General features: G+C 38.9%; 1 protein-coding gene across 1 annotated transcript; it reads right to left on the reverse strand.

The window, feature by feature from the left end:
• Positions 1-273: 273 nt before the first annotated feature.
• On the reverse strand, positions 274-12892 carry LOC306658759 (ATPase PAAT-like). Its single transcript, XM_079135984.1, is given in 9 exon segments — positions 274-2129; positions 6262-6713; positions 9072-9278; positions 11239-11311; positions 12067-12188; positions 12190-12271; positions 12712-12833; positions 12835-12858; positions 12860-12892. Coding segments are annotated over 9 exon segments (1335 nt in total). The 5' UTR covers positions 12878-12892; the 3' UTR covers positions 274-1894.
• Positions 12893-13173: the final 281 nt, after the last annotated feature.

A 13173-nucleotide genomic window follows, 5' to 3' on the forward strand; every position in this document is an offset into this window, starting at 1 on the left:
TCAAATTCAGTAACCTTTAAAAATACATTGACAAAGTCTTGCATAATACATCTTTAAATTTGAAAATTTGTGAATGAACCTCATTACAGAAATGACATACATGGTTGAAAAGAATCTTTTGTTTTTAAATTTCAGGGGAAGAAACATTATTGATCAAACATATTTTGAGAGCTGTGGAAAATACTATTAATGATGCTGCATAAGCTCTTTGACTATACTACTTTAAGTTCACAAATTTACTATTACACATTAGAAAATAAAACTCAAATCAGCCATGTGAAATAGAAATACTTTTATGGGTATTTTGTCTGATTTTAACATACTGACTAATTCAATAAGTTCCACTGTTGTACTGGTTTTGTTTTAAATCTTAATAAATACATAAAACCCCCAGAATTTCATACATATGTGACATTCATATTGCCAATTATTACTTTTTAAAATCTTCCTTCTCAGTTACAGTATTTCACCATCAAATACATGCAGAAAGAACTCAGACTTGGTCTTTCAACTGTCTGTTCCATTTTCATTCATGGTCCTTGCTCAGAATCCACGATCGTGGCTGCATTCCAGTGAGGCATTCTATGAATCAATGAATAGGCCCAAACTACCAGAAGCTGTAAGACTGCACTCCTGAGTTTAGCCTGGAGACAGATTAATTCTCAATGATAAGGAAATGCTACCTTACAACTATATGTTCTGATTGTCCCATAAATAATGGTCAATAAAGGACTAGCAAAAATGATATGCAAATCCTTGAGACTATGGTCACTGTGTTTAATATATTGTGTCACCTTTGTGAAAATAAAAATGAATATGCCGTATGTAAATTAGCCCTCATTTTAGAGAACAAATTTGCCAAAATAATAAATGAGTATGAAATAACCTTTTTCTAAAACATGAAACAATTTAAAATAAAATTAGTTCAAGACGAGAGTTCTATTTGCTTAAGACAAGCAGCTTCCAGAGTAGATGCATTTATTTTTAGCTGCAAATACATCACCCTTCAACATGTATACAAGTTATAAATTCTGAAGATTAAGTTTGCTAGAGTATGTAACCTCCTTTATTCATATGTCTTAATACTTCAATGCAGATTCTCAGTATGTCACACATTAAATGTGCCAGGAAGGACTCTGGGGAGAAGAACCTGTATCAGTTTAAGAAAAGAAAGACTTCCTTTTATTGTCTGGGGCTACTAAGACCAAATGAGATGAATGCTCCCATTTTATGTCAAACATCAAAGCCAAAGTAGTAATCTTAAAAAGGAATAGGCTGGTTCTGATTTTATACTTTCCTATATATAGCTACCTTATAATAAAACAAACAGTACTAACAGCCTTGGTGTAAACTAATTTTCCATGTGTAAACTAATTTTCCACATATCAAACATGGTGTTCGATTCATTACCTTAAATAAACAACACAAAATGTAAATTGGTGACTTGAATTAAAGGTTATAAATATCCAATATTCCAAGAACAATTAGATAAAGAAAAGAATATCAAATACTCTAAACACTATTTTTCATATTCCTAAGACTATAAAATAAGGTGTCTACATAAATAAAAAAAATTCAATTCAACAGAACGCATATACAATACAAACCAATGAACTGCATTAGAAATTCATAAGCATTTAAACACAACACCAAGCATACAAAAAATCTGTAAGTGAAAAACATTGCAAACAAGAATAACTTCTGACTTCGGTGTTAACTCTTTGTGTACAGTACTGGATTCACAGTAACAAGGGCAGTAAAAACACTGAGGTCACTTTATGTCAGCCGATGAGCCTTCACAGGACATCAAATACTTGGCTTTCATAAATGTTTTAGGTTTGGGTTTTGTAATAAATAGGTAATAAATATATGCAGGCCACTATACGCTGAGAGCTTATCTTTCTCCATTGGAAAGTCTTTCTCCAGAGTCACAATGTCTCAGAGGCAGCCCAGTGGGCGGGGAGTTGGGATTTTGCAGGAAGTCCATCAACAAGGCCACCTTGTCATCTATGTGCTCCTGGAGTTGATGTATTCGCTGATCAATGTAGTCCACAAGTTTCTTTTCCATCAGTTCCATATTTTTAGAGAGAATCTTCTCCAAGTAGGAGCAAATAGGCTGTTCTTCCATTCTAAAATAAAGTTTTAAGAAGTCTATCAATTTTCCCAACTATTACAACAAAACAAGAAAGCTGTGCAACCAGCAGTCAATGAACATGGCTGAACTTGTGTCCACAGTTGCACTGTGACCAAACACATAGGCAACAGGTGACACAGCAGCCCTGAATGCCCAACACTTACTCCTTACTTCTTCTTCTTAAGTATTCAATTGAAGTGGGAACATAAAAGTGAATACCCATCCTTAAAAACAAGTCTTTGGGAATGGCCTTTAAAATTATGAGTTCCAAATAAAACTGATTTTGCCCAATTTTTTTAAAATACCTTTTCCAAGCAACCCTCTTATCATACAGCTTTTTCCTCTTAAATGCAAACAACTTTACTAAAATACTAGAAGGTTCTTTGCTAATCTGATCTGAATATGTTTATGAATTTAACTAGGATGAACACACAAAAATAATAGAATCAAAAGCGCACCAATTTCTAAAATCCACAATGCTCAGGGTTTCCATAATTCCTTCAGGGGTTCAATGAGGTAAAAGTACTTTATATTAATAGTTAAGATGTTATTTGACTTTTTCATCCTCATTCTCTCATGAATATGCAGTGGGCATTTTCCAGAGTCTACACAATGTATATCATTGCTCTGATGACTAAAAAAAAAAAAAAAAATCAAAGCTGTGAATTCTCTTTATAATTTCCTCAGGTAGTAGATTTACTGTATAAAGAAGTGCATTTTCATAGATTAACTATTATCCGTATTCGTGCTGTTCTATACTAGCTATGTCTTATTACATATGCTATAGTGTAACATCCATGAGAATGTGGCCAAAAGCTCTTCAGAGTTGCATAAATCTAAAACGTTATTCTTGTTAAACTTTTTAAAAAGTTTGGCTATTTTTATAAACACTTATGTTGCTATGTAAAGGTTTAACTGTTATTGTTAAAACATATATTTTATATAGCTGCAAACTAAAAGATTTTTAGAGTCCTCAATTATTTTTAAGAGGGTAAACACCAAAAAGTTTGATCTTGGCATAATGCCCTGCCGAGCCATTTAAGTTGTTGTTCATGATATCGGTGTAACCATTCACCCCCATGAGATATTTTGATTGATTGGCACTATTACAAATAAAGCTCCTATGAACAATTGTGTACAGCTTTTTATGTTGCCACATATTTTCATTTCTCAGGGATAAATGCCTAGGATGATGCCTGATAGGTTGTATCATAATTATGTGTTTAGTTGTTAAGAAACTGCCCAGATATTTTTTTAGGGTGGTTGTACCATTAATTCCCAGCAATGTATGAGATCTAGCTTCTCTTTATTCTTGTCAGCATTTGGTATTGTTTTTAATTTTAAATTTTAGGCATTCAAACAGGCATACAGAAATACCTTGTGGTTTTAATATGCATTCCCTAATAGCAATGAAGTCAATTGATCATCTTTTCCTGGGCTTATTTGCTACTTATATATCCATCTTCCTGATAATTCTTCATATCTTTTATTTATGTTCTAGTTAGTTGGTATTGTTTAAAAACAAGATTGCAAATTCTTCATATATTTTAGATACAAGGCATTTGTTGGATTCTTGACTTACGAATATTTTCTCCCAGTCTATATTACTCCTCTTACCAGAGTCTTTCACATGTAAAATTTGTAAATATTGAATGGATTGTACATACCAATTATTCATTTTATGAATCATGCTTGACATCTAACGTCAAGCATGACATCTAATTATGAATGATGGTGACATCTAAGAACTATTTTCCTAGGTCCTTAAAAATTACTCTCATATATTAAAAAGGTTTTACAGTTTTATACTTTAACATTTTAGTCTATGCTCTACTGTGTGTTAATTTTCATATAACATACATTTACATCATCGTTCATTTTTTGGCCTGTGAATATTCAGTTGTTCCAGCACCACATGCTAAAAGATTATCATCCCTCCATTGAATGACTTTTGAAACTTGGTAGAAAATCAATTGGTTTACTTATATAGAGCCGTATTTCTGTGCTTTCTGTTCTAGTCTATTCATCTGTGTCTAGCCATCATACCAAATACCAGATTCTTGAAATCCAATAGTTATTTCTCTCCTTTATTCTTAAAAAAAAAAAAAAATTCTAGCACTATTAATTCTAGCACTTAGAATTTTCTGCTTCCAAATTTCAGAATCATCTCATTCATATTTACAAAAAATTCTTGTTAAACTCTTGATAGGAACTGTGCTAAAAATATATATCAATTAGGAGAAAATTGACATTACTGTTGAGTTTTCAATCCATTAACAGTATATTGCTCCATTTCTTTAGGTCTTCTTTCATCAGTATTTTACAATTTTCAGTCCACAGATCCTCTGTGTTTTGTCAGAATTATATGTATAATTATGTTATAGACATGTTTTACATGCATTTTTATGTTCTTATTTCTTTGGTGGTAAGTTAGTTGGGGTATCGGGGTAATACTGGCTTCATGAAATGTGTGGGAAGTCTTCCTCCTCTCCTATTTTTTTGGAAAGTGTATAAAGTGGTGTTCTTTAAATGTTTGTCAGAATTCTTCAGTGGAAGAATTTGGGACAGGATATTTCCTTTTCATGATCTCTCCAATTACAGATTCAATACTTAGTGGCCATAGAGGCATTCTGTTATTTATTTCATGTTGATTGAGTTTGGTAATTTTGTGTTTTTGAGGAATTAACTCATTTCTTCTTAGTTGTCAAATCAATGAGCAAATTGTTATACTATTCCCTTATCTTTATAAGGGCTTTAGGGCCTTTAATAATAGTTCCCATTACTTTCCTCATACTGGTGATTTGTGTCATCTCTCTTATTTGCCAGTCTTGCTAGAAAATTTGTCAGTATTACTGACATTTTAATTGATTTTTTTAAAATTAAATAGATTTCCATTCTTTGTCATTTCTTTCTTTCTGCATGCTTTGGTTTTGTTTTGCTTGGCTTTTAAAAGACAAATTCAATTTCTTTACTGGTTATAAGATTATTCAGATTATCTGCTTCATTTTTACTACGTAGCTGCAGTTTCATGCTCTTGATTTGAAAACTCTGCTCTTTACAAATGCAAGCATATAGTACTATATATATCCTTACCAAACATCTTTAGCTCAACCACACAAATTTGATCTATTGTATTTTCATGTATTTCTAAAAAAAAATTTTCTGTTGAGACTTCATGAATCATAGATTTACATTTGTTGTTTAATCTATAAGTGTTTAGTAAATCTAAATGTCTTGTCTTTCTATTATTGATATGATTTCTTGTCTTCTATAGACAGTGAAAGTACTTTCTATGGTCCAATCCTCTTAAATTTGGTTAGGTTTCCTTTAAGATTCATCAATAATTTATATAATTTATCTCTGTGAATCTTCAAAATAAAAATAAAAATAAAAATAAAAATAAAAGAGTGTATTCTGCTACAGTTGACAGTCTTCTATAAATGACAATTTGATCCTGCTGGTGGTTAGTGGTGTTTAGTTAAAAACTAATATAACTACCTCATTTTTAGATGAAAATTCTAAGCAAAGAGAGATTAAGCAATAAATAAACAAACTATGACCAAAGTCCTGAATTTCAACCTAGAACACTATTTTGACACACTAAGTTGTGAAAAGGATTAAGAACATACTAGTCTTAGCCACTTAATCAAACATGTTGTAAAGATAAGGGATTAAGAGACCAGGGCATAAAAACTTGTAAAAGAGTTTTTGATTATTCCAAAGTTAACCTAGACCAAATATAATCTACAAAGCAACGACAAGCTTAACATACCCAGCCAGAAAATAATATAAACATAAATAAAAATAAAAACAATGGAAAGATCATGATTCCCTCAGCGCCTCTCCACTCATGCAGCTAACTTCCCGCCCCAGCTCACAGTGCTGCTGCACACCCTTCCCCTCGAGGCCCGGGAACTGTGCAGCACCTTCAGTCACAGGCACTTCTGTCAAAGCCACCCATTCCGCTCTGCAGAACACATACTGCCCACAAGGGGTTCACGGAGAAATGTAAAAACTGCTAAGATTTTTCTCTGGAAACAGATTTCATTGAGACGAACCCGTTTCCCTTCATCTGATTCTCTCACCCGCCGGCTCCAAGCCACACTGGTCTTAGATAAAATACTCACGCAACACCGACAATGCCTTCCCGGGGCTTGGAGACGTTTTCCTGCCACTTGGCATCATGTCCCACTCGGAGATGGTTGACTTGACTGCATAAATTCTGGAGAAAGGGCAGCAACTCAGAGCTGGGCAGTGAGCTGTCACTTGCTTTCTTCGGTGAGAAAGAAGATACTGCATTTTTAAGAGCATTTTCAAGAAAGAACCGGTTCTGCGGCGCAGTCTTACACGCGTCACGGTTGGGGGTCCTTCCCGCCCCCGGTGGCCTTGTGCTTTCATCGGTGAAAGTCTGCACGTTTTCAGTCCCGTTTGCAGAGGTCAATCCAGTTCTGGACGGGAAAGGTGTGGAGGATGACTTGTCCAGGGCTCCCGAGGTGGACGACGGCTGGAGCGCAGCCATGTGCTTGTACCCGGCAGTTCCCAAAACGGACTGAAGCTGCTCTCCAAGGGGAACGCGGTTCTAAGCCAAGGAAGCAGGTAGATGTCAAGATTAAAACGACAGCTGACTTTTAAAAAATATTTTTAGTTGTAGATGGACACGATACCTTTGTTATTTTTTAAATATATTTTAGTTGCAGATGGACACAATACCTTTATTTTATGTATTTAGGTGTTTTTTATTTGGTGCTGGGGATCGAACCCAGTGCCTCACATGTGCTAGGCAAGTGCTCCACCAACTGAGCTGCAACCCTGGCCCGACAGTTAACTTCTGCAGCCCTGACTGGGAGTCGGGCACTGTGCATTCCTTCATTTATCCTCAAAACATCCTCAGGAAGCAGTCATTACTATTCAATATTGAGGGTGAAGAGAGACAGTCAAGAGGTCCCTGGCCAAGGTAACCAGCTGGTAAGTGGCAGAACCAGCACATAAAATCCAAGCAACCTAACTCCACAGACAAGAGTTAAAGTTCTTTCTGAAGAAATTATTAAAATAAATACTAACATGCAGAGTAAAATTGAAGTGATGTATTTTAATACTTTAACTACAAATTCCTCCGCAAATTATGACAATGATTTACGACAATAAGAATGATACTCTCAATTGAATTACAATAATTGATCATTTTCTTAGAACTCAATTATGTCTTTCCCCAACTTTCAACATATGGTAAGCTATTCATTTTCACCTGGTCCTATCTTTTGCAATGAGTTTTTCAAGGAGGCTGTATGCTATTGCACTATTTAAAGCTGGATATTTTATGGATACATTTGTGACATTTTCAATAACTAAATGAGCTACCACTTAGCTGTGTTTAAGAATTTCCTCCTTAATAAGAGTTACAGGCCTAGGGATGTGGCTCAATGGTAGAGCACTTGCCTGTCATGTGTGAGGTCTTGGGTTCAATTCCTAGCGCGTGCATGCACACACACACAGACACACACACACAAAGTTCCATATTGGTACTATGACTAAATTGCTTCTGTGTTATTCTTTCCTGAGAAGATTTTATCTTGAAGAGAAAGTGTACTATCTCCCTATGAGGCTTTTCAATTTTTCCATTGAAGAAAGACAAAAGGGCCTCTAACTGAACTGTCTATGTGAGGGCATATGGACCTCTTAAATTCAAAGTGTAGAATGCTTACTACAGGTTTTTATCAGGGTTTATCATCCTATACTTATTGCTCTTCAGTTTTTCAAAGAAGGGCTGAACAAGTAATTATCAAGATTAGCTAAAGAAACTCAGTTCATATATTCATCTTGACATTCTAAAAATTATTCCAAGACCAAGTTAGATGTACATTCATTTATCAATAAATGTTTACCAGAAATTTGTGTGCTAAGCTCCACTTGAGGTATGAGAAATATAGTAGTGAACAAATTAAAATCTCTTACCTCTTAGAATCTTCAGATAGTAGGGAGAGACTACCAGAAAGGAAGGAAGGAAAGAAGGGAAGGAGGAGGAAAGGGAAGAAAGAAATATATCATGGGATGTAGATGGTGATAAATACTTTAGGGAAAAATAAAGCAGGAAAGGGGATAATGAGGGCCAGGGAATTGGAGGCAGCAGCAACTGTAATAGCAAGTACCCATCCAACTTATTTTATTGAAATTCACTTGGAAAAGGCTCTTTATAGAGAAATGTTAGCCTTTTGTCAATTTTTCTTGACCTATGGAATGCAAGTTTTAAATGAATCTTAAAATATTCCTAGAACAAGATGGATTATATTTCCAAAATTTTAACATTAAACAACATTGCTTTAGGCCAAAGGAGGGTTCACTCAGTCATCAGAGAAAACCTAATTTATTTCTGTATGACACCACTTACATGATCTGGACCAAAAATCCTTAGAAACAGGCTACAGACAAATTGATCATTTTTACACCTTAGAAAGTGCTCAAACCAGCATGTAACTCACCAAAGTTGCTTAATAAATACTTGCTGAATGATGGGTGAATGAATTCCTGAAAAATTGTGAAGTTCTTCAGTCAAAACTTTTTATAGGAGGGTAAGTCAACAAACTGTGACTTTTGCAAACTATGAACAGATGACAGTTAAATCAATAATAAGAATTAAAAATTTAGCTGAGTGCAGTGGCACACACCTGTAATCCCAGCTACTTTGGAGGCTGAGACAAAAAAAATTGCAAGTTCAAGGACAGCCTAGACAACTAAGCAAAACCCTGTCTAAAATAAAATAAGAAGGGCCAGGAATGTAGCCCAGTGGTAGAGTGCTTGCCTAGTATGCATCAGTCCCTGGGTTCAATCCCCAGTATCACAGAAAAAGAAAAAAAAAATTATTTTAATATACCGCACTTCCTTATAAAAGGCCATCATTTTGAAATTTTTACTATGTGGAAAGATAAACATTTCTACTTACCTGCTGCTGAAATCTAACCATATTCATCAACTGCTGAGCTCCAGGTGATAACTTTGACCCCATGGACTCCATTATGGTTTGGACTTTGTCAAGGTCTATCCTTGATCCTAGAGCAGGAGAGCTTGGTGAAGAATTTGCTAAAGCTGGTCTCACATATACGACGACTTTACTGATGAACACGCACAGCTTTTCACCAAAGGACAGCAACTATTATGAAACAAAAAGGTCCAGGAAATAATGGTATTAAAAACAATAATTTAAAGTCACTTCCTAGTATTACCAAATCGAGTGAAATATTCAAGAATCTAAAATTAATCTCAAGTATGTTTTTAAGTTGTCTTTAAAATAGTCATAGAAAAATTTCCATTTTAACATAAGGCTCAGATCAACTATTTAAATACAGAAATCCTTTTCAAACAAACAATACACATAAGTTTGATAAGTTTAAAGTTTTACTTAATTTAAGGAATTAAAAATAAACAATCTGAGACCTTAATATACCACAATTTGGTATAATATTATTTAATGCAAATATCGTTGTCTAGAAGCCCAAGCAGTGCTTACTAACATCCCAGATACGATTCAGTCTTTTAGGATCAGAACTGTAAGGAAATGTTAGAATCAGCTTGCGGCCTAACTCCTCTGGTTCCACCCAGTAGTCCCTTTTTTGCAGTGTTGAGGGTGGAACCTAGGGCTTCAGACACGCACGGCATGGGCTCCACCCTTGGGCTATACTCCAGTGTCTTATGTTGTCCATGTTTCTAAACCAAAAGACACTTCATGTGTGGTCCACAGAACAGAGTAGTGAAATGAAAGGGAACAGCTTTGGATCAGACACACCTGGGTTTACATTATGACTCTGCTTCTCAACAACCTATGTGACCCTGGCAAATGCTAAAACTTGAGTCAGCAGAAAAATGAGATATGGCTTATGTGTAAAAATGTCTAGATTCTACCACAGAGGAAGTGCTCAAAAATCTGTATCAGGTAAACTTTCATTTTTACCTTCATATGCTACTGCCCCAGAAACAGTTTTCATATATAACCCCAGAGGTTCAATGAATGAACAACCCCTACATTCCATACAACAGTTACAAAAAAAAATATTCACCAGAATGACACACACAAACCCAAGTGTCAACAGGTAAATGTAGAACTATGCTCTAAAAACTAAGTGTGTAACCAAAGATGTAAGTCCTAATCCAGGAAATAGCCATTAAATTTATATTTTATCTCCCAACCAGTTCTCCCCCTTCTGCTTTGTAATCCCCACACACTTCCTCACCATCACATATAGCATCTATTTCACTCAATGAGTCTGCTTATTACTGTCTTGCTCCAGTAGAACATAAACAACATGAGGGCAGGTATTTCTTTCACTATTGGTAATTCCTAAATGCCCATGTAGCATCAATGGACATTCAAATATTCACAGTATGAATAAACCACTTTCATGAGTTCTGTGAGTTCTCTACCTGCTATGAAAATCACTTATTTTTCTTTTTCTAAAACTAAGTCTCACAATCTCCTATAAGTGATAATAAGTATAGAATTTCAGAGTCAAAAAATACCCAAGAGTTTTCTTTCATCAGTCCCCTAAATTTACTCCTGAAGTGGGTCCAAAACAGATGAAGTTAGCTTCCTCAAGCTGGTGTGACAGTAACAAAGCCTGAGTTAATATTCTGGTTGTGTATTCCCACTGTTCTAGACTTGATGTCACCACTAATGTTCACCTTAACAATATCTTATTGCTGAAGCAATAGTCCCAAACCTTTAACTTCTTGGTTTCTTCTCTGAAATTTCTCTCACTACATTCTTCTTGATTCAGGGGGTCAAAGTTTTGTTTGTAATTGTTTTGGCAACACAGATTTGCAGAAAGATTAAAAAAAAGTTTTACCTAAATTTCCCAAACTTTGAAATAGAGCACTACTATATTAACAAAATGTTTTCCATAGCTTAACTGGTGACAGTTTTAAAAAATTCAATGTTATAAAGGATAAAAAATATTTTAGGAAAGTAATTTTCTTTTACATACTTACTATTTCTTAGTAAAACTAGGGACAATAAAGGACTAATTATTTCTTAATAAAACTAGGGACAATACAGAAGATAATTACATATAGAACAAAAATAGATAAATTGAAATAAAGTTGGGTGACGGCTTTACCTTTATTTTACAAGCATGTGGGGAAGATTCCAATTTTAGATATTTTTTGTATAAAATAATCTTTTCATGTTCACTAAAATTAAAAAAATATTTTTTAGTTAAATCCCTGCTTTTTAATAGTTATAATTAAAAAATAAATGTTTCCAGGCCATACCCAATCCTGAGACTCAAGTTTTCCTGGTGAGGCACAGGGAGCTGGGGCTCCTGAATGCACTGCATTGCCTTAAGGACCACACTGGGCCACTTACGGTAGACGATGAGAACTGAAGGAGTAACACACGTTGAGTCACGGCGCACAGGCCACACATATTCTAACCTCAATAAACACACCTATTATGCTCAACTTGCACAGGACATAGAACAGTTTCAGAATTTCGGTTCATGTTTTTTTAAATGCAGCAGAATTCTGCTGGGAGCTGGGGGCACAGAGCTTAAGTTTTTTACAGGTTATTAACGAGGCTGCACTTGAATGGGGCTTCCTAGAGGAAGACTGTGCTCGGGTTCCAGACTGATGGATTCATTAATTTCAGGAACATCGGGAAGCCAGCCGCTGAGTGAAGGAGAGACTAGGAACACTCCCCAGGGCTCCTCCTCTAAACCCTTCCACTAACGAGCTGTGACCTACCCCTCACTTCCACTGACCCAGCCCTAAATTTCCACATCTCTACGAAAAACAACCAGGCTGATCGGCCTGCCTGGGAGAGGCGTCCAGGCGACACCGTGCCCGCCTACTGGCAGGTTTCGTGCTCTCCCTCGGGTCTGGGCATCAGCGCCAGGCCGTGAGCAACGCCCGGTTCAGAGGGCAGCGCCGGCGCGCGCGCCTCGCACCTGCCGTGGCCGACGCAGCAGGCGCGCCTGCCCCTGCCGGTGCCGCAGTACTCCTCTCCCGCGTACACCTCCATGTTTCTCGCCGAGCTCAGGATGGCCAGCGCGAGGACCTCTTCACCCCCGCTCGGGGTCGCAGCTCAGGTCGAGGAAGCAGGGGGCTCCGCCTCGGGGGTCGGGGGTCCCGCTCAGGCGCACCAGGTCCTGGCTGAGGACAAGGCGGGTGCAGACGTGACGCTCCGGTTCGCTGCGCGCTCGCCACCCGCCTGGCGCCCCTCGAAGCCCGCGCGCCTTCCCGCAACGCAGGGGCCTCGGAACGGCAGCGCTCAGGGACCGGGCCTGGCCCACGGCCCGCCATCCCTCTCCTCTCCTGCCCGACCCGCTACCGACTCCAGCCCGTCCAACCCACAGGCTGGGTCTGCGCACGCCGGCAACGCGGCTCTCCCGGCGACTTGTGCGCCGTCCGGGCGGCCAGGAGCGGCCCCATTCCCAAGCGGGCGAGGCGGATGCGCCTGCCTGCGCTCCCCGGCCTCCCGCCCCGCGGCGCCCCGCCGCTCCCCGCCGCTCCCCGCCCGCGTCCCCCGCTGTCTCCCAGGGAGCGTGGCTGTCGCCGAGCGCCACGACCCGGGACCCGGCGGCCCGGCGCACCCCGGAGCAGGCGGCGCCAGCAGCTCCTCCCAGTCGAGGTCCAGGGCGCCGACGCCAGCCCGGGTGAGGAGGAGGCTCTGGGCCAGGGCCCCGCTCGCCGCGCTCCAGGAAGAGGCCAGCGTGAGGCGGCCGGGTCAGTCCCGCGTCCCTGGGTCCGGGTCTCCATTCCGCCGCCCTCCAGCCACAGCCAGCCCCGGAACCTCTCTGGCAGGGCTGGAGTTTCGGTCGGCGCAGAGTGGAGGGAAGGACGCACAGCGACTTCCGGCTGTCTCGGGGCAAACCCTGGAGGCGCCGCTTCTCGTCTCTGTGGGTCGATACCGGCAAGCCGTGGGACGCATGCGCTCTGCTGTGCGGCTCCGGAAGCGCGCTCCAAATCTGCGGGCGGAGAGTGGAGGGCGGGGCGGACGTTGGCGTGGGGAAGTCCGTGCGTTGCGGCTGACAGTTGCTCCTGGCTCCCCGGGA

The sequence above is a fragment of the Sciurus vulgaris genome (assembly GCF_902686455.1).
Source record: "Sciurus vulgaris genome assembly, chromosome: 4".
Classification (NCBI taxonomy): domain Eukaryota; kingdom Metazoa; phylum Chordata; class Mammalia; order Rodentia; family Sciuridae; genus Sciurus; species Sciurus vulgaris.